Raw genomic sequence first — 22,247 nt, 5'->3', positions numbered from 1 at the left:
AGAGCCGATGCTTCTCAATTAATTGCAATTAATTACTCTAAGCTCCTTCGCTTTATTTTTGTGCCTTTAGCTCGGAGTGACGTTTGAGATCGGCCCAGTATTTTGCAGGTAGGATGTGGGTCATAGCTCGCACTCAAGCAGGCCACTTCAGGGCCACACGTCCTCTGCTTAGGAGCTTTTTATGAGCTGCCAGCGAGGACAGAAACTGGCTTCCACCAGCTGCTATTTTTAGTCGTCACAGTGTACGTCTGTGTATCTGGGTGGCTGTGTGTATGTGCTCTACATGCGTGTTTACTGTAATTTTGGAGTGTGTGTGTGTGTGTGTGTGTGCGTTCAAAGATGCTAAAGCCACAGCAGAGCATTTACAGGAACAAATGGTGAGGATGTTACTGCTTCCTGCTGTAGCTGTCAGAGAGCAGACGCGGTGTCATTAACATCGGTTGAATCTATGCAAATCCACTCTGAGGCTGGGTATCGAACGGCTCCACCTTTTGTGTGCCGCCTCCATGGTGAATGCGCTGAAGGTTTGCTCAGTCGCTCCATTCTCACTCTTCATTACTTATTCCATAATCACATTATTGGTGAAGATAAAGAAGCTTTTATTTGGAAAAGGCTACCCAGGTGTTAAATGCTAATTCATTTTTATGAGTTTTACTCAGATAAATGAAACAAAAGTGCTTTGCAGGAAAATGTGTTGATATTGAGAAGAAGTGCTGCAGTGCCAGAACTCAGGTATCAAGTTAATTACAGAAATTACAGTGTTATTGGCTCCTCGGTAGGATAACATCCAGCAGTTTCAGGTCAGTTGAATGAGTCCTATCAAAAACTGGATGTCATGAGCTTGTGGGAGATATTAATGTTGTGTCTTCACCCAGAGCTTTAGGTGATGCAGCAATGCGGTGACAGAGAAGATGTTGATGACGTGACAGAAACGAGCACAGGCCTGCTTTATCCTTTTAGCAGAGCTCAGATCAATACCTGTCTCCCTCACACACACACACACACACGCACAGAAAGAGAGAGACATGCTCACTCAATAACAAGACGTCCAGACAAGATAAGAGTGAAGAGAAGCAGCTGCTGCCCAACAGGCCGGAGGTGCTGCGTTTTGACCTTTTTTTTGGTAGTGAGATGCTCATTTGTCAGGTGAGAATGAGAGAGGAGGTCTGGGTTCTGTGAGGGATTTCACGCCACCATTAGGTGATTGTCTTTCCTGTTGCTGCTGGCTGTTATTGTCATTGCTGTCAGTAGAAGACGCATGAATTCACAATGCTGTTTGGATGACGGTGAGGAGAGATCTGTGAGGTGACGGGGCGCCGTCGTCATCATCATCATCATCATCATCATTATTCTGCTGTGTCCACCTACTGAAACCCACAGGTGTATTTAAGTGGGGTAAAGGCTGAGAAGGCCAGAAGATATCCAGCATGTTTAGAGCGAGAGAAGGCAAAGGAAAGCAGGTGAATCAATGGTTAGGCATGGTGAGCATGCACAGTCAGCAAGACGGAGGAGAAAACACAAAGCAAAAGAGGGAACACGGGGCGAGCTCATAAGCTGCGCTGAAGGGAGAATATCAGTCATATTTATTCATTATACAATAAAAAGTGAATAACAGAGGGGAGCTGAAACTGCAACTGACATCTTATGTCATCGATACTGTACATGTGTGTGTGTGTGTGTGTCCACTGTAGATTTATGCAAAGACTACTGTACGTGTTTTGCTTGACACGTCAGCACATTCAGCACAACCGGCAGTGTCCAAGTCCTCTGTCTGTCCATGTTTCAACCGGTCTTGCTGCTGTGTGTAGATGCTGCAGTGTCCACGGAGACTTCTTCGAACCTCCGTTTCGTCTTCTTGTAAGACATCGTGTTTTGATGGCTTGTTTGTGTCACAAAATCGTTTCCAGCAGCAGGGCCATTCGAAGCTTACTCAGCCGTTTCCACGTTTACCGCGTCACGTGCGAGTTGATACGGTGAGGAGAAGTGGGAAACGATTGAGCTCAGTGTTTGTGCGTAGAGAGGAATAAATAAGCTCATTTTGGTGTTGGGTGTCGCTCGATGTCAATTAGATGTGTAGATATCATCACACCTGACAAGTGATATCATCCATCTCGCTGCTCTCTATACCTGTGCAGGGCTGTGATTTTAGTAGACGTCTGTTAATGAATGTGTGTGACTAATTATTGCTCATTATTAATAAGCGTTAAATTGATCATCGCTACAGCTGACAGGACTTCGAAGCAAATATTCAGAGGGGTTGAATTAAGACAATCTGACTGTGTGTGTGTGTGTGTGTGTGTGTGTGTGTGTGTGTGTGTGTGTGTGTGTGTGAGTGTGAGAGCCCCTTTGATCGGGGACTTACCAAATACACAAATGTCAGCAGTTGGCTTTATTGAGACAAATGCTCTAACCAGCACCAAGACACATTCTCAGCTGCGAGTCGGCGCTCGGTGATTTAGTGGATTTGGCAACCCCAGCCCGAGCAAGATTAGTATGTCAGTGCTACCGGGGAGGCAGGTCCTGTATAATATATAAATCCTACCCCAGCCAGACTTTACACTATGTGGAGCCTGGAGCATCAACTTTCCCCCCCCCCGAGGTACATGTGTGTGAAATCTCTCGGCCGTAATTAGAACATTACTGTTTACCACATTTTTTTGTTCCAATATTTGCCACAGATCTTTAAGCTTAATGTTAATCATTCCTCCGTTACACGAAGTGATAGACAACCAGCTTCTCTGTCCATTAGTGTAAAATGAAGATGAAGACAGCGAAAGGCCCGAAAAATGCTGCAATGATCTGTAATGGTCAAATCATAATGTCACACACACACACACACACACACACACACACACACACACACACACACACACACACACTTCTTACAGCCACGTACATCACAACATCACATCATTTACAGGATGATGAGTAACAAGTGACATTTACCATCATCACCAGTTTGGGTGAATGTTGTTGCACTCGCTGAGTTTGAAGGAGGAGTCATGATGCAAAATGTTCTCATTTTTATGTCTTGGGTCTCAAACATATTGAGAAAATGAAAAGGTACATTTATTATGTTGCATCTTATTCACACTCAGACAGAAGATGGAAGTGGAAGTGAATTCGTCAGAGCCCTCCACAGTCAGAGAGCAGAGACGGTCTGACCTCACTGTAGAAAACTTTCAGATTCAACCTGGTGTGAGTCTGACTGAGACCCAAGCTGCTGGATATCGAAAATGAATTAAATGTGGTTTTCCCCAGGGTCGGATTTATGATTCTGGGCAGATAGGAAGTCACTGGCTTCTCAGCAACAATATATGGAACTGACTGACAGAGCTGTCAGCAGCAATCTGTCATTAAAAAGTCCAGTTTTTACCATTTCGCGCTACTACAACTTCTACTACTACTGCTGTTACTACGTTTGGAGCAGTGTGCATCATTTCAAAGGCTTGAATCCAAATGATTTCAACAGTTTTGAACTTTTATATCAAAGGCTCTCCACATGGAGCCTTCACAGTGGTGTTTTAGTGCATCAGACCTCTTCTAAAGGGTTGTGTGGGCACGTCTAGACCCTCCAAACCTCCACCAGGACGCCCAGTGTAGCTTCACTCAACCCTTACAATAACCTGTGTGAGTTCCTCTAACTCCATTCAGATGAAGCGATTTTGATCATTGAAATTCTACACCCCCGCATAAACAACAGAGCCTTGAAAATATGGCGCCGGAATAATGTGAAATGTGACACGGGAGCGGACATGCTGACAAAAGGTCGAGTCTAGCTTGAAGGAAAAGATACATTTTCTGAAGGCGTCTGTTATGCGCAGTGTGAAATTGACAAGGCGACTCACGAGGGTTAAAAAGAAAGTAACAAATTCACAGCTGCTTGTTTTATATAATGTATGATGACTGTGCAGTGACGTACACAGAAGCTGAAAGATTTGTGTTAACAAGGCAGCGTTCATTCTTCAATATAACATGAGTTTGCCGGAATTAGTCATCCTGTCAGAGCTGTGCGGGACTGTAGGGAATAGCCTGGAATATAACGGCTCCATTCCCCGCTCGGCACACACAGCATCCAGAAACATCTTCCACCGCTGGGTCCTGTGACTCAAACTCCCAGACAGCTTCACTTTCATCTGTATCTCCATCTACCGCCAAGAATACAAAGTAGAAGCTTTGCTGTGCTGCGCCGGTCAGTTGGGTGATTTATCGCATATGGTGTTTTCATGCGAGGGGAGTTGTTTTTGCTCACAGTCTGAGCACTGCATCTTGTCACCGGAATTGCTTCTGCTTATCAATTTATCTTCAGTGTCATTTTCAAAATGGCAGGAGGAGAGCGATTAAGTGAATCAGCGCTGCCTTCACCGTGCGGTACAGGTGTACTGCTGAACGCTGCACAGTAAAGATTTGACTTATTTTCGGGTGTTTGTGAGCTGTGTGTGTGTGTGTGTGTGTGTGTGTGTGTGTGAGTGTGTGCACCCTGAGGGACCCAGCGTGCGCTTGCATATTGGAGAAGCTCAGGAGGTTTTTGGTCACAATTCTGCATTAAAACCTGTTATGATTGGATACTAAATCGCTCTCAGAGTTTTATAAGTCCCAGTAAGTAGCCTATGTCTCTGGCCTGCGATGACACCCGCCGCTGTGTGTGTTACAGTGAGTTCTATTTGCATAGATGTGCGTCTTTACACACACACACACACACGTGCATTCCTCTCCTGATCACAGATGGGTTACAGCTCCCATCAGCCATCTGGCCTGTGTGTGAAGGTCCGCGTCATTTCGCCTCCTTTTTTTCCGTAAAGACAAAAGACAGAATGGCCCTCGTTTTCTATTGTCTGGTGTCATCTTCCTCCACCAAAGTGTTCCCGTTACAAAGTAAAACGCAGCAGCCCGCTAATCATTAACCCCAATAGGGGATCAGGTTGTGCACAGTTACACGAGCACTTCAAATGTAGATGTGGGGCCAAACTGCAAACAGAATGTGAAACCAAATGATTGACTCAGTAGCATCTACTCTGAGGTTTTAAAGGAAATGTTTCAGATGTCCCTGTGTGTGACCGTGTTGTGTTTTATCGCTTCCTCGGCACAAAGGAGTCAGTCTTGGTTTTTTACTGTCCTACGCTGAAACGGCTTCAGCAGAGCAGAGTGGCACTAACAAGATCACACTTGTCCCCAGCAGGTGGTATCGAGTGTATCCTGTCTGTAATTGTTAGATTTCCAGATTCCCCAAGTAGAAACGAATGTGTTGATAATGGTGTCAGGACTTCTGTTTCGCTGCAGGTGACCTCGCTTTTCATACTCTTGACTTGGCAGCCAGCAGTTTGCAATGAAATACTCTAGGTCGAGATGTGGGACTCCATTTAATTTCCTGACATAATGTTTCCAATCACAGCGCTGAAGAACTATCACGCTGTCTCCATTTCATATCTCTCATCTCCTGCTTTGGAAAACGTTTCATTTTTGATCGATCAACATCTTCAAAGCTCTGACGTTTTAACACTCGTCGTAAGATTTCAGTTCCAGATGCTTATTTGGTGGCCGCTGATTTATAGGGAACCATAACTAACCTTTGTGTATTTCCTCCTCCGTCTGTAGGTACAACACGCCCCCCTCGTGACGGAGAGGTCCCAGGGGTGGATTACAACTTCCTGTCTGTGGAAGACTTCCTGGAACTTGAGGGGAGCGGCATACTACTGGAAATAGGAACATATGAAGGTGAGGGTGATGGCGTGTTAGAACTGCAACTCACAATCGCACAGGTGTCCCGATTCGCCACAGGTGGGATTATTTCAAAGTACAGATGATGAGGAAGTGTGGTGAAGAGCGAGAGATGCATTCAGGAGACAGAAGGTCACTCCACATCTCCTCCCTCTCTCTGATCAGGGCTGTCTAATTCTACCGCAGCTATTCAATGTGTGTGCGTGTTGAGGTGTGTGTGTGTGTGCGTGCGGGACTGGGAGGGAATGTTTGGACATTAATCTGCTTGGCACCACTTCTGCTCCGTGTTGGCACGTTGCTCTCCGTCATGCAGGCAATGTCAAATACCTGTCCACAGGAGTGTGTGGCCAGCCGGACCAGCAGACTGCTCACTGATACATCGCCGCATCTCAACACTTTTGATTCGATCTAGTTAGATTTATTGTCTGGATTGTTTCTTCAAATTGATTTTTCTCCAGACTGATGTTTACTCCCCCTCCCAGCTCCTGTTTTATAATATTACTGGAAATGTGAAGTTTATGTGTCAGCTTCTGTTGTATTTTAGTATAACTCAATAATTTGTCCACGTTTGTGAAAAAACATACACACAGATTATTGATATTGTACTAGCAAATATTTCATTATGATGCACAAAATGTCATATTTAAGAGATTGACGTTATTGGACGCTCACCAACAAATCGGCCCCTAACACTGCCGCCAGCTGCTTTACCACACGTCACATTGTGCTGCTGCTCTCAGCGAACGATGAGGAGGTTTCATCGATCCTGTTTCCAATCCCTCGTCTTCCTCTTACCATCTCAGCTCCTGCTTCTCCTTTCTCCTTCCTCTCTCTCTCTCTCAAGCATGCTAATGTTGCTCCTTGTTGCCTAGGTAACTATTACGGGACCCCGAAGCCGCCAAGGCAGCCCATCATTGGGACAGTGATTCTCAGTGATGCAGGCTCCCAGCAGTCCACCCCAAAGCGCACCAAGTCCTACAATGACATGCAAAACGCCCGCGTAGTGCCTGCTGACGACGACGATGACGACCAGGCCACGGAAATGAACAACAGTTTTACAGGTGTGTGAAGTGTGAAGTGTGAAGATTTAGCGTTTGTTATTCCTTCTGTGTGTGTGCGTGTGTGTGTGTAGCAAGCTGTGTCTGTGTTTGTTCTTAAATTACTGCTCATTCAGGAGTGTGTGTGTGCGTAGAGGTGCACAGAGAGAAAGAGAGAGAGAATGTGTGTGTGTTTATGATCCTCTCCTCTGTTCTCCGGTGTTGCTGGGTGTCTGGCGGTTACATCATGTCTTTGTGATGCTGATTCCTTTTTTGTTTTTGCGAGTCTCCAAACAGTGCCATCTGCCTGTGAGGCGGGGCGTAGAGATAGAAGACGTAGATTCAACAAGATTTGTCAGCCCTTCCATCCTTTCCATCACTCTTCACTGACCTCTCCTCGCTCTCTGGCTCTCGCTGATTCATTCTTCTGCACGTATACTGTGTGTGTGTGTGTGTGTGTGTGTGTGTGTGTGTGTGTGTGTGTGTGTGTTAACGCTCCCGTCTCTGCCCTATTTCCCCCTTGCTCTCCTGCTCCCCTCGCCCACTCACCCCTTTGAGCTCGCTCCTGTTTTTGTGCAAGAGACGGCGTTTTGTTTTTCTCTGGATGGTGTGAATCTATGCCCTCTCTGTGTCCCCCTGCCAGGCTGCCAGAGTGTTGAATTAGCATTTGATTAACTCTGAAAGGCCCGCGGAAGTGGTGGAGAGGACAGTGGGCCTGGGCTGGGGGGGTAGAGGAGGATAGGGGGGGTTGGGAATGCCAGCATTTTAGGAGAAAAGAGGCTTGTGGGTGGAGAGGTAAAAAACAGGGGGGTGTCAGGGGTAGTGAGTTTAGGAATGAGTGTGGCTGAGGGAATTAGCATATTCCTCGGGGGCCCATTCAGTGAAATCTATGGGCGGGAGCCAGGGTGAGCAGGGAGGGCCGGGCTCAGGGTTGAGGGGAGGTTCACTCTGCGTGCAAGGTGCCACAGAGTAACCAAAGCCGCTGCATGTCTGCATGCCTGTGTTACTCTCCCACCTGAGGTGTAAAAAATCATAATTGTTTGTGTGTTGTTGTGTCTGTACCCGTGTTACCCAGGATCCTTAGTGCGTAGTCTCTTCCCCTCTCACTTGTCGTACGCAGGTAACCCTAGCGACCAGGACGAGAGCCGCGGCGGCATCCTCCGGCCGTACCCCGCGCGCGACAATGCTCCATCCTGCGGTCTGAATAATGCGGCCGCCTCCACCGCAGATAGTGGTCAGCAGACCCTCGCAGAACCCCAGGTGTCTCCAGAGGAGCCCGTGGGACCCCTGCCTGAAAACTGGGAGATGGCGTACACGGAGAGCGGAGAGCTCTACTACATAGAGTAAGTGCTCACACCTTTGACCTTTGACCTACTGCGGGGCTTAACAACAACTGGAGCTTTGTGTGTTCTTATCTGTGCAGTCATCAGGATGCTTTGTCCCCCGTCTTAGCGTCTCGTTTTCCCTCGGCCCCCCTGAGGGAAGACGTGTCGCTGTTTTGCTGTTAATCCCTGCATGTTCTGATCCAAAGGGGGATGACGTCCCAATCACATCCTGTTCTCTGTCCTCTTGAGTAATAACTACCAGGATGTGGCCGTGTGTTTGCTCTGTTTTTCACTTCAGCAACTTTTAGATCGTGATTATGTTTAACAATTAAGGGAAACGTCAGAGCGTTATCCTGCCTGCTTGACATTGTTATTCTCAGTTCCTGGTGTAAGCAGGTACCTCCTGTCCTCTGTAGGCAAATCTGCTGACGAGGTTTATTTTCTCATTCTTATTGACGCAGCCGTGGCCTCCTGTTGTGCTGCATGTTGCTTCTGACGGTCTGTGTTGCATTGTCGTCATCTTGTTTGTTTTCACAGCCACAACACAAAGACCACATCATGGATAGATCCTCGGTTTAGAGACAAACCGCCCAGACCTCTGGACGAGTGCGACGATGATGGTAAGATGACAGAAATATGCACTTGAGCCTCAGAACATTCGGAACAAATGAATAAAGATCAGACGGATAGAAAACTTTGATAAACACACATCTATCTATTCCAAATGATAAAACGGCTACATCAGAATTCAGAGCACAGGTTGCAAAATTGCACCATCATGTGGCGATACAGTGAAAGTGGCTCAGGTGCTTTACAGTAGATCTGAAATGTTGTTATGATCCCTTTAATGTCACTTTTGGAACTAAGGGATTTCTGTTTCTTTCTTTTTTTTTATACCTTCCTCTGGACTCTCTCTTCATTCTTTATTTATTCTTTAATTCCATCTTCCTATACCTCATTATCAACCCCTTCCTCCTGCGCTGTTTTCTTTGCTTCAACCTGCTTTCTTCGCCTTGGAGAAGAAGGGATCCATACCGAAGAACAGGAGGGCGATTTAGGTAGGATTTGTCGTATTTGTATTTCAACACTGGCTTGAAACTGAGAATCTCACAGAGAAAAAAACGCTTAATATCTCAGCAGTGTTATCAATCCATCATGTGTAATTATGGGAGATACTGATGCTTTTTTACATCCATCCATCTTAAATATGTGGGTGCGTTTTGGACATTTGGGCGATTCTTAGTCTTTTGATGTCATAATTATGATTTATCTCTCCTCCCTGTGAGGCGAGTGAAGGGCTCTCTGATGCTCAAGATCACATTTGCAATATGAAAGGGCTGAGAACTGAGGTTGATTTACGAACTCAAATTGCTACACAGTCGGGAAAAACATCCGGGCGGCTGCTTGTCATCCCTTTTGTCCGTAGCACAAACAACCCTGAAATGGAACGAAATCTCTGTCTCAAACAAGACCTCCCCTGTCTGGCTGCGTGCCTTTAATATTCCTGGCTGCTCAGATGCAGACAGTCTGTGATTATTGATCATGATATCCAGTCTCTGACAAAAGTGTCCACTGGACTTGAGGGAAGCTCACAGTAACAGAAGGAGGTAATGTCTTTGTCTGAAATCGAATCCAGAGGAGAGGACAACTGAGATGTCAACATCTTAATGGGAATGTGTCGGCTTAATCGGCCTTATCTGTCTGCCCCGGTCCCTTGGAGCAAGGATAGCACAGTGTATGTGTGTGCACGAGTGTGTGTGTTTGTGTGTGTGACTGTGTGTGTGTGTGCAAGGAGGCAAAGCAATCTTGAGCTGAGTGCAACAGTAATAATCATTAATTCAAAGAGTGTGTCGACAAAATAAGACATTGATTCATCAGATTTAAACATTTCCACACTGCTGGCTGTATATTCTAGTTTGAGTAGTGCAGTATCTGTGTTCTTGTTGTCTTATTGGGTGATTATTATAAAATGATTTGCTCCTAGGTGGAATAAAAGGGAAAGCATGCAGTAGGAACATATTTGACCTCTTTAGCTGTAGGTACAGCCATAGTTTAAGGAATTTAAAGCACATAAACATAAAATACAGGTATTGTCAGGCTACAGTGAGTGTTTAAGGTCATTTTGAAAACAAGTTTTTATCGGTGGTTAGGTATTTTAGTATGTAGAAGCTCCCAATGCAGTCTCTTCTGTATACCTGTTTAGGAAAACAGCCATAATACACAATGCTCCTGCTATGATCCCCTAGAAATACAGGAAATACATTCAATACTCCATCAACTATATATTCTGGAGAATGCAGAGTACTTGGTGAATCGACCCCGAGCAAATCTGCCTGCCTCAGCTTTAGTAAAGATAGAGTTGGGTTTAGAAGTGTGTTGTTGCTTGGTGTTTATACTGTATGCACCTCTTTTATTTCAGAACTGCCTCCAGGATGGGAGAGAATAGACGACCCGGTGTACGGAGTGTATTATGTAGAGTAAGTTTAACACCTTACTGACACCACACATCCACACACTAATACCAAATAGGAACTTGGTGGTATGTGGCAGCTTGTGTGTAAAAATGAAACATCTAATTTTCTCTCCTTACTTTCTCTTAACCTTCTCTCCACCCTTCCCTCTCTTGCCATGTGTCTCTGTCTGTCTCAGTCATATAAACAGGAAGACGCAGTACGAGAACCCTGTGGTGGAGGCTCGGCGAAGGAAAATCCTGGAGCAGCAGCCACTGATGCTGCCACCACAGCAGCAGCCGCCGCAGCCGCAGCCTCCAGAAGGTGAGCGGTATATCCGAGGTTCGTTTCCTGCCCTGGCGTGGCACCATTTCTTTCTTTCTTCATGTCTGTCAGTGTCCATGTCCTGTGAGCTTGTCCCGGGTTCGGGCCACACTCTCATCTCACTCGCAAATGTCAGTTTAATGCCACTTTTGATGTTTGCTGATGGAAGCTTTCTCATAATAAAGCTGGCCCGAGCCCTGTGTGTGTGTGTGTGTGCTTGTGTGTGTGCAAGTGTGTGTGCGCGTGTGTGAGCGTGTGTGTGTGTGAGCCATAACCATTGTGTGTCATTTTATATTCAAAATCATTTGATTTGCTTCACTGTGGAAAGATGAACATTTCTCCATCAGTCTGTGCTGTCAAAAGTTCTCCCTTCATATTAAAATATTATAATTTTTTTCTAGAACATTGAACACTTCAACATTTTGCATTTAAGTTTCATTAAAAAGCTCCTGCAGCAGCTCAACTAAATGAGTTTTCAATTGAAGTCGCCAGCACAGTAATATGTTTTTTCTGGGGAAACAGACTTTGCATTCTCAGCTCTGTTTGTGTGTTCATGTGTTGCTGTAACGTGTTTTCATGTGTGTGTGTGAGTCACAGTGATGTGTGTAATTGTGCCTATACAGAGTGGATAGAGGAGCACTCCTCAGCCGGGGCTCCTTTGGCAAACTATGCTCCCAACCACCTGGAGACCTACAGGGACCCACAGGCCCCACCGTTACTACCTCCATGTCCTGCAGGACCCAAACGTAAATCTGTTTTCTGTAATAGATGCTGTATGTCAACATGAAGTGGTGCCATCATAAAAACCTCTCAGCCTTGCATTCCTACACCTTGGTTTCCTTACGTGTGCTTCAGTCTCCAGTATTGTTTGATCAGCTAATGCATTATGAATAACTGTTCAAATAGTAAATGCATGGATCCAAGAATGAATTTTGATCTGTGAATATTGAATCTATGGATAAAAGCTCCAGTGATGACTAATTTCCTTGTGCTCTCTAGGAGGGAAACCTTTCTTCACAAGAAACCCAGCTGAGCTCAAAGGGACTTTCATCAACACCAAGCTGAAGAAGAGTCGCCGTGGCTTCGGCTTCACTGTTGTCGGGGGCGATGAGCCAGATGAGTTCTTGCAGATCAAAAGTCTGGTGCTGGATGGACCTGCTGCTTTAGATGGCAAGATGGAGACAGGTGCAGTACATTTCCTTAATCCACAGGGGGCACTGTTTTCATGCAACCGGACTGATAGTGACTGTTTATGAAGTGCAATTTCACCATCACAGAACTGTGAGGGACAAATCGAAGATTGAAGCAATTACTTTTTGTTCCCAGTAAGCAGCTGTTGACTGTTGTCTTCCTCTGCACAGGTGATGTGATTGTCAGTGTGAATGACACCATCGTGCTGGGCTACACACACGCTCAGGTAGTGAAGATCTTCCAATCCATCCCCATCGGTTCCATGGTGGACCTGGCCTTATGCCGGGGTTACCCTCTGCCCTTTGACCCTGATGACCCCAACACCAGCCTGGTGACCTCAGTGGCGATCGTGGATAAGGAGCCAATCATTGTCAACGGACAGGAGGCGTATGACTCACCTTCCAACCACGGCGGGCCTCTTAACGGCATGAGGGAGCCGCGGCCTCACAGCCCCTCTGCTGACGTGGCGTCTAACGGATCACACGGTTACTCCAGTGACGTGGTCACCATGGCTTCGTCCATAGCCACCCAGCCCGAGCTGATCACAATCCACATGGAAAAGGGAGACAAAGGCTTTGGCTTCACCATAGCCGACAGTCTAACTGGAGGAGGTCAGAGGGTCAAGCAGATAGTGGACTATCCACGCTGCCGTGGCCTTAAGGAGGGGGACATTTTGATGGAGGTCAACAAGAGAAATGTCCAAAATATGAGTCACAACCAGGTGGTGGACCTGCTGAGCAAGTGTCCCAGAGGCAGTGAGGTCACTATGCTAGTGCAAAGAGGTATGTGTTACTCTCCTTTGTATGCTTTCTATGATGAAAATCTCTTATCTTGATCAAATCTGATGTTCTGAACCAAAGAGGCTGCACACTTCCTACAGCCACCTTTTAAAACAGCAGGGATGAAGTGTTCGAGAGTCAGGAGTTAGAAATATTTTGGGTGGGTTTCACCTACGTCAATAAGGAGTTTGTGTGGATGGATGAATAGATGCAGACAGTGAGGTTTTGACGTCACAGGGGGACAGAAGAAAGGAATCTGCTGGCAAAGAAAGAAAGAGCGAGAGAAACAAGTTTGGAAGTACGCGGGCGGAGGGATGAAACGCTGCAACTGGCTGAGGTGAAATGAGGAAAGAAGAAGCAGATGTGTGTGGGAGGCTGGGTAAAGGAAGCAGCTGAATGGATGAACGGGAGAGGAGGTGAAGTGCTGCACTTAAGGTCATGGGCTTCTATATGTTATGAATATGGACGCTGCTGAAGTGGACCTCAGAGGTCTCGTTTGCCTTCATCCTCCCCGTGTGTGTTGCCTGTATGATGAGAGTGTGAGTATTAATTGTCTGTCTCATTTTCAAATCAACTGTGACAGCAAGATGTTCTGAGGTTTTATTTGATATTAGAACACCAAGTGAAGACATGATAGGGTTAAACACACTAATGGAGTCACACATTATTAGAGTGGATATTAATGATTGGTGCGGCCGTGTCTGGATTCTCCATCTGCTCACGTTAATCTGTGACTTTAAACTCCTGCAGTGCACCATTTATGGCCTGGAGTGACCCGGAGATAAATGTTTTTTTTCCTCTTGGAAATGTCCAAACACCGAATGACATCAGAGCTTCCTGCCCTATTGTTGTAAACTGTGTCCAACCGCGACTGACCCAAATCTCTATTAGCGGGCCGGTTCAGATATGCGACCCTGTAATGAGCTGACCCTGTGCACCGGTGCTGAAATAACACTGCTGCATGATGGGAAATGTCGGCGTGATTATAAACCGCTGTGGAATTCGCAAAAAGGAAAGTGAGGAGGAAGAAGTCAGTCGCACAACTGCATGATTCCAAAACAAAATTTACCACAAAACAACACCTAACCTGAACTACAAATACTTGTTTAATGACCCAAAAGGGCACAAAGCTTTGAGCTCAAATAGATAACACAAACGGACGCTCTGCCACAAATGCTTCTGCTGTAAATAAAGCAAGGCTGCAGCACAAAACATGCAAATTGTCCACGATCGACATGAACAAACAAGAATCACCAGTAGACTATTGTTGTTGAATGATGATGAGGAGAGAGGGGAGAGGAGAGGGTAGAGAGGAGAGAGAATAGAGGAGAGGCGCATGAACAGTGGGAGTTTGTGGATTGGGTTTGTAGGAGGTGAGAGGTGGACGGCCAGAGGAGAGGAGGAGAGGGAGATGGACCTCAGCGAGAGGAGAAGCTTTGGCTGTTGGTCTGTGATGAATGACTCATCAATCGAAGCTCTCTGCCTTAGAGCCCACAAAGAAGAAACAAACCTCAAGGACACACACACACACACACACACACACACACACACACACACAGACGTCACGATGATTTTACAGGCTTGTTTTCTCTTAGAAATGAATGAGAATTCCATCCATCCTTCCAGTTTCCTTTGTATTTAATGTTTTTGCACCGAACTGTCACAGAGGAAGTTACTGTGTGGTTATGTGTTTTACCTGGATGCACTCCAAATGATCCCTTTAGGACAATACAGATAAGGACTCATTAAAGAGAGATTAGTTAAGTGCACTACTATGACGCAATTAGACCCGAAAAGCAGACAAAGAAGAGGCCCGTTGTTGTATTACACCGGTTCAGCAGTTAATCCTCACTGCTCTAGGAGGCAGCATCGTTCTGAGCGATGTCAAAGGCGTTTGCTCGTGGCAAATTTCACATAAACAGCGCTCAGACTTGCGAGCATTGCAGTATAAGAAGTCCGAGCTGTGTGTTTTGTCACATGATATCTGCAGGCTATAGTGTATTTTTGCCATTACCTCAGCGAATAGCATGTTATCTGTGCTAATGTGAAATGGAGAGGAAATGCTATAGAAAAGACGGCTTTGGTGTGGAAGGAATAGCCTGATATAGGACTTCACAAAATCCATTTAAAAACCTCAGTCAACAAACTAGATGAGTTTACAATTTTTGCTCTAATGTCTATAGCTCTTAATGAGTATAAATGAAAGGTTTAATATCTTTAGAATGTCTCCTATAGGTGTATTATGCATAATGTAAATGTTCCTAACCATCAAATGTTCAGCAGGCCAGAACAAGCTGAGCGAGAAGGTTTTTAACATTTAATGTCATTGTACAACACACGTCCACTCGCGTGCATGAGTGAATACCTGCCTGCTAAATCCGTATTTTATCACGAGAAGCTTTCTTTTCCGTATTCAAAGTAATGAAGCTATTTTCCATAATTTAAAAAAATGACTCCTTTTTAAGATAACACCAAATGTTTTCCAAGTAAAACATCCTCCCTTTGCAAAGGAGGCCAGATCCGCCACGAGTCCTTCATCTTGTCTTCCCATCGTTGTTGCCATGACAATCGTGCAGAGCCCCCCTGTCCCCTGAGAGACAGACGGAACGAAGAGAGAAAATGAAGAGAAAAGACAGAGAGAAGAGAGGGGGAATGAAATCTAGAGTGCACGGAGACGGAGGGGTGAAAATGCGGCGACGCTAATGAAAAGGGGTGTCCAAATAATTTAGAGGAAGGAAGTGAGAAGATGACGGAGTGAGTTTCTAAGTGGAGCAAGGGTGGAATGTTTGCAGACAGCGTTAGTCATGATGTACGCCCTCTTAACAATAGGATATAGAGAACGGCGAGGGAAAAGGGCCACGACTGACTGTGTGTGGGCACTGCACAGACCCACCAAGGCCACTGCCTCAGCTAAACACTCTGCACTCTCCTGTGTGTGTGTGTGTGTTCATTTTGAAAAGCTTATTCAGTGCAAGTAGAGAAAAAGAATGACGTGACCCTCCCACACACACACACACACACACACTATGCCCATACACACCTTTTCTTCTGTATTTTTGCAGTTTTGAACCTTACTAACTCTGTTTTTGCTTGACTTGGACACACATACATACAAGCACTATACAAGCAAGATGCAAATACTCACAATACTCACAAAACTACACAAGAAGCTTCTCTAATCAGACAGTTTGTGCCCAATTAGTCATTTTCCTTCCGTTGTGCTGGCCGCTGCAGTCTCTTAGTCATCCAGGATTGAAGGTTTGGCTTATTCATTCGTCGATGGCCTTCGGAGACTACGCGGGCGTCCTTTCTTCCCAATTCGTAGGCGTTTGAATGGAACAACTGGGGAAATTAAGTAATTGTTCTGCGTGACCTTAAAGCCGAATATAAATGGCATGTGTGTCAAGTGTGTTCTCTCTCTTCCCGCGCCATTGTTTGTGAAGCAAATTTCGAAAGCTGCTCTGCGCTGAAATCAGAGCTGCGGCTCCTTCATCTCCTTGAAATTCTATTCCGCCTCTGTCCCACAATCAAATTTATTAACCATATGGTGCGTTTCTATTACCATGATGCAAATGGCGCTGACCTCATTGCTGGTGCGAGGTTGTTTCAAAGTGAAATGTTTCATTGAGGCCCTCCGGCATCTCTAGGGTCACACAACCTACTTATTGACATTTGACCTTCACGTGCACACACACGCACTCGCGCATCTGTGAATGGACGGTCACACACACACACACACACACACACACACACACACACACACACAGCTGTGATGTCCCACCTGCCTCGGTAACAGCCGATCCCGTGATCTGAGGTAGAAGGAGGAAAAAAAACAGGGAGGATGAATTATGAATTGCGTAGCTGAAAGCGGCTTTGCGCCAACGGAGAGTTTTAACATTTAATGATTTTTTTGCAGTTGCAGCAGAATGACTGAGAGAACGATAGATAAGAAAGATGCAGGCGTGTTGATGTTGCACGTGTTGGCGCCCCCTCTAATGTTGTGGTAGCTTACTCTCCTTGTGCACGCTGGGTGTCAGGTGTTGCAGGAGAGCGTTTGGCCTTTATTGGTCTCAGCAGCACCGAGGCAGAGCGAAGGTGTAGCAGCAGCACTTTAATGGATCAAAATGCTGTTGCTTACTCCTCATATTCCACAATATTAACTGCTGCCGGGGTGTTGAAATTACACGACTACGTTGGCAGCAGCGACGCTTTCTCTCAATCCCCACCTCATGCCGCTAATGCATTTATTATTCTATTTTTGTCTTGGTTTACTGTGCAGTGTCAAGTGAGTGTGCCTGTGTGTGAGTGTGCCTGTGTGTGCGTGTGTGTGTGTGTGTGGCGGGGGTGGGGTAGGAGTGTCATATGTTTGAACAGGTTGCTGTTAATATGTTCGACAGAGCCTATGAAGAAACTGTGATGAAGAACTGTTTGGTTGTGATGGATGTGAAATAAAGCTGTTAACTGTAGGTTAGTGCCTGCAGCGGTATGCTGGGAATCTTCTCCCCTGACAATCGGCTCCTAATATTAATATTTCATTAGCAGGAATGAGATTGATCTACTGTGTTAACTACAATATATATATATATATATATATATATATATATATGAGAGAGAGAGTGAGAGAGAGAGAGAGAGGTGGGAGAGCGATGTTGCTCATGGGAAGAGGAGGAGGAGAGAGGAGGAAGGGAGAGCGAGAGCGAGAGAGAGAGGGAGAGGCAGAAGATGAGATCAGCTTCTCAATGTATAAGCTCTGGGCAAAGCAGAGGAGCAGGAGCTGTTCTCACTGAGCCTCACAGAAGATGTAATGAGGGAGGAGAAGCGTCCCTTTGTTGCAGCGCTCAAACTGTTGAGCTTCTTCTCCGTGGCTGTGGAGTAGCCAGCTGGCGTGCAGATTGAGGAGGGGGTGGTTGGTCAGGGCAACCTGTGGCTTGGGACCTGTAGTCCAGGGCTGCGGCGTCGCTGGGTCAGTTATTGTAACGCACACTGAGAGATCAGTCCCTCCTCGCTTTAACAGCAAGGGTGAGAGCAGCGAGCGGAGTAGGTTACAGCTCAGGGGGGGAGGAGATCACTCAGCCTAGGCGCAGTGTGTGTGTGAGATCAGCAGAGGAAGAGGAGGCAGAGCCGGGCCGGCCGCTCTCTGCTCTGCTCTGCTCTGCTGGAGGAAACACCTGTTCGTCGGTTTGCCTTGGGGGAGTTTTTGCTCAGAGGGGACACGGGGGAAGACCACCGCAGGTCATTAATGCTCTCACTGTCTCTCTGCCGCTGCTTTGCAGGAGTGGTGCCAGCCAAGAGGAGTCCAAAGCTGGTGGTGAGTATCACAATCTTCTGCTGTGTGTGTGTGTGTGTGTGTGTGTGTGTGTGTGTGCGCGTGCGTGCATGCGTGCGTGTGTGTGTGTGTGTGTGTGTGTGCATGTTATCACTTCAGTCTTTGAAAGCAGCACTATTTATAGAACAAAAGGCACAGATATCACATTCAAATCTTTTTCTGCTGCCACTCCACAAATCCTCCTCAGATCTGTTTTCTCTTTACCCTGCTGCCTTCATCCTTCTTTACTTCTCCGTCACCCTCTGCCACTGTTGCGTGCAGGCGTGTGTGTGTGTGTGCATCTTTCTTCTTTACGTTTATGTTCTCTCTACCGTTTCTGTCTACTCCTCCACTCCCGCCATGCTGCCATCCTGTGACTGATCAAGCGTCGCTTAGGCAGAACAGCGTAACAGTGACCAGCTGTTGAGGAGGGCAGAGAGCCACAGCTGAGGGAGGGAGGAAAGTGTGAGGGGATGCAAAGGGGGGGGGGACCACAGAGAGAGAGAGAGAGAGAGAGAGAGAGAGAGAGGAGAAGCTGGAGGACTACAATAATTCCCCAAAGATGGGACGGAAAGGCAGGAAGAGCAGGACGCAGAGGATCATGGGGGTTCTTCAGGGGACAGTGCAGTCATGTAGGAGTTCCCATGTTTGTAACTAATCTGCCTCACTGTTACATAGGAGGATGTTTCAACCTGAAAGACTCATCCAAAGTCAGCTGCTCGTATTCATTTGAAATGTATTGTTCCAAGTTGCCAGTGTTACCTGTTCAGATCAGGAGACACAGCGGAGGGAGGCGGCTATGGCGTCCTTAAGGGGGTGGAGAAGGAAAAATATTGACCCTGCTTGTCGCTTCAGATTAGCGTTTTTCCTGAAGAATCTCCGGCTTCGTGTCTAAACACACGCCACGTCAGTCCAGAAGAGGAAGAATCATTTTGCCTCCAGTTAAGACTCTAAATAGATGCCCACAGTCAACTCCCATACGCAAGAGAGACACACTGCCTCAACTCATTAAGCAGCTCATTAAGTCAGTTTTGTATTGTTGTTTATGGATTTAAACTACAGCAAAATGTGGCATAATGGTGTGATACAAGATTGCGGCTCCCGACCTTGACTCTGGGTCTTGTGCGTGTTTCCATTCACATTAAACAAAGAATCACTTGGACTACCCTCTTTCATTCAGTTCCCTCACCTTTCAAAACTCTTTTTTTTCCCTGGCAACCATGGAAACCAGCCCATTCTCCCTCACACTGCAGCAGACATTTTTTGTGAGACTTTCTACTAAAAAAGACGACCTTGTACATGTGTTCTTCTTCTTCGTCCTCTATCACCACTATCCTCTCTCTCTTGCTCTCTTTTCCCCTCATCACCGGCTCACTCATCACTCTCACATCCTGCTCTCCTGCCCTCTATACCTCCATCTTCACGCTTCCATCAACTCCCCACAAACTTACACAGACACACATTTTTCTCCATTTTGTCCGAGCAGCACCAGTTGGAGAGGAAGGACAGCCAGAGCAGCTCCCAACACAGTGTGTGCAGCCATCGTAGCACCCACACCGACTCTCCCAGTCACCCGCCCTCCATCATGCCCGGCGAGGTTGGGGTCCCGACTCCGGCTGCTCCCACCCAGCCTCTGCCAGGCCTGCCACCCCAGGATCCCGCAGATGGCAACCTCACGCTCCAGAAGAAACCAGACCCCTTCAAGATCTGGGCGCAGTCCCGGAGCATGTACGAGAGCCGACGTGAGTGGAATTCAGTTCAAGCGCTAATGGAACGAAGCGGTTTTGTTTGATTTTTAACGACATTAAAAGTTCAGCAAAGATCCAGACATCATAGATCAGCGTGAGTGTGACTGCGTTGTACATTAACAAATTTCAGTTTCGAAGATGTTGCAAGAATCACAGCTGAGCACTCACTTTAATTTACACAAGGCACACCTGTGTGTGTGTTTGTGTGTGTGTGTGTGTGTGTGTGTGTGTGTGTGTGTGTGTGTGTGTGTGTGTGTGTGTGTTGTGTGATGTTCCACTGTGTGTTTGCTAAATAATTTTGCATTTACTGAGTCACAACTGATGAACAAAAATGCCCCCCATAGTGATGCGTCCTTGAACACACCATGACCTGGTGACGAGCGTCACGCAGCGTGTGTGTGCATGTGTGCGTATCTTTTGTAGTAGTCGGCAAGCTCCATTAGAAGGCTCCTCGGCCTTGTGTGAATTCATCAACTGTTCATGCAGCATTGATGAGGAAAAAGGCGATGTTGTTAATGGAAGACACATTGGATCAGGATCAATACATTCTTACATGGAACAGGTTGTGGCTGAACAACTGTAACCTAGAATGGGAGCTTGTTCTAAAGCGGTGTGTGTGTGTGTGTGTGTGTGTGTGTGTGTGTGTGTGTGTGTGTGTGTGTGTGTGTGTGTGTGTGTGTGGTGTGGGTGTGTGTGGGTGTGCCATATAAAAGACTTTGATTGTAGAGGGGAGATGTCATTAGCAGGTAGCATTCACACACACACACACACACACACACACACACATAACCACACACTTGTGACTGGTGCAAGCCAGGTTGCGCAGTGTTGGTTAATAATTATGGCTGAGTGTAGAATCTGGGGCTGCTGCTGATTAAATATTAACGGGGCCCAGAGAGTTCTGCTTTAAGCTGCAGCTGATTAGTGTGTGTGTGTGTGTGTGTGTGTGTGTGTGTGCTTGATAACCCCTGAAGGAAGTGCGGCCCCTTTGATTCAGAAAGAGGAAAGCAATGAAATGGAGACAGAAAGCAAGAAAAAAAGCGAAAAAAGGTTGTGCTTGTGTGTGAGAGAGAAAAATCATATCTACAATAAATATAAGTAATATAGATACACTACTGTATGTGTGTACTTCAGTATTTGCTGTATATTACAAGATGTTTTCTCCTTCTGAAAACATGAAACCCCCCAAACTAGAGATACAATCAAACCCAGCTCTATTCTTCTACTGATTTACATATATTGTTACTACTATTGTCACCAAAATCGAGCTCTGCATCCACCACTGTGTGTGTGTGAGTGTGTGTGTGAGCTCCCCTCTCTCCGTGTGCAGGCATCCACATACAAATGCATTTTTGAATATGTGAGCGGATGCATCCATGCATCCATAAGGCAGCTGAGCGCACGAGAATAGCAACACTTCTCTCTGAGCTCCGAGCCAGGACAGTGTGACAGAGATGCATGGAGAGAGACGAGCTTCACTCCAGTGCGTCCTGTTGTGCACCCATTTGTTTGCTCCCGATGTGGCCCGTATGTCTACCTCTCACTGTTCACACCACGTTTTGATCACTGATCTATAGACACGGGTCAGGGTAGGGTTAATTGCAAGTTCAACTGCAAAGGTCTGACTCCCACTGGGTGCATTATGGAGGAACCGAGCTCAGGCTAATGTGCAGACGCAGGCGATGCAGAAGAAATGGCCTGAGCCTCCTGCGCGCACTGGCCCCCGTGGGTTGAACAGACTGATACCAAACCGCGCGGATCATACTGTATGATCCGCAATAATGCATCTGAAAAGTGCTGAAAGTGAAGGTGGTGTAGCTCCACAAAAGAGGACGCCCTCAAAGTGATGCAACAAGCGTGCAGTGCCCACGTAGGAAATAATCAGTCAAAGCTGAGGAGAGCCTGCAGGTATTTGGCGAGGTGATGGTCGATCTCCACAGAGCCTCTTCAGCCCTCTTCTTGTGTATTTCAGTGCCAGACAGCCAGGAGCAGGACATTTTCCTTTGGCGGAAGGACACAGGGTTCGGTTTCCGTATCCTGGGAGGAAACGAGGCAGGGGAGCCAGTAAGTATCCCTCCACCTTCCACCTATCAGTCATATCGTACACTCTTTTCTGTGTTGCCCTCTTCCATCTGAATTTCATTTTTCGTTTTTCTCCTTGATTTCTGTTTAATCTGACTTTAAAATGAAACACGAGTGCTGCTGCTCTCTGGGGGTTCATATTTTGTTAAGAGAAGCAAAGACCACAATCCTTTTGGTTGTGAGCCATCTATTTGGTTTCAATTTGAATAAGTAGAGTGAATTAACATGGTAGCAGACTGTAGGTCTCCCCCACAGGAGTTAGCATTTATTGTTTCTACCAAAGGTACT

The 22,247-nt window shown here is 46.4% G+C and overlaps 1 protein-coding gene across 6 annotated transcripts in view; it reads left to right on the top strand.

Annotated features, from left to right (window-relative positions):
• The window catches only part of LOC143013364 (membrane-associated guanylate kinase, WW and PDZ domain-containing protein 1-like), a 60,567-nt gene that overhangs the window by 29,384 nt on the left and 8,936 nt on the right, over positions 1-22,247 (top strand). For 2 of the 6 annotated variants that reach the window (XM_076166959.1, XM_076166955.1), the window contains exons 3-15: positions 5,596-5,715; positions 6,591-6,779; positions 7,876-8,098; positions 8,618-8,700; positions 9,103-9,138; positions 10,500-10,557; positions 10,730-10,872; positions 11,478-11,600; positions 11,854-12,039; positions 12,216-12,827; positions 18,098-18,132; positions 19,616-19,871; positions 21,850-21,941. In XM_076166959.1, the coding sequence (XP_076023074.1) occupies positions 5,596-5,715; positions 6,591-6,779; positions 7,876-8,098; positions 8,618-8,700; positions 9,103-9,138; positions 10,500-10,557; positions 10,730-10,872; positions 11,478-11,600; positions 11,854-12,039; positions 12,216-12,827; positions 18,098-18,132; positions 19,616-19,871; positions 21,850-21,941 (2,156 nt within the window). Of the gene's footprint in view, positions 1-5,595; positions 5,716-6,590; positions 6,780-7,875; positions 8,099-8,617; positions 8,701-9,099; positions 9,139-10,499; positions 10,558-10,729; positions 10,873-11,477; positions 11,601-11,853; positions 12,040-12,215; positions 12,828-18,097; positions 18,133-19,615; positions 19,872-21,849; positions 21,942-22,247 lie in introns of all 6 variants that reach the window. The other 4 variants (XM_076166958.1, XM_076166954.1, XM_076166957.1 and 1 more) reach the window with 3 other exon arrangements.

This window comes from Genypterus blacodes, unplaced genomic scaffold, assembly GCF_046128005.1.
Source record: "Genypterus blacodes isolate CSIRO-AG114 ecotype Tasmania unplaced genomic scaffold, CSIRO-AGI_Gbla_v1 ptg000156l_1, whole genome shotgun sequence".
NCBI lineage: Eukaryota > Metazoa > Chordata > Actinopteri > Ophidiiformes > Ophidiidae > Genypterus > Genypterus blacodes.
The sequence above is the reverse complement of the archived record's forward strand: the minus strand, read 5'-3'. Positions and strand labels throughout refer to the sequence as shown.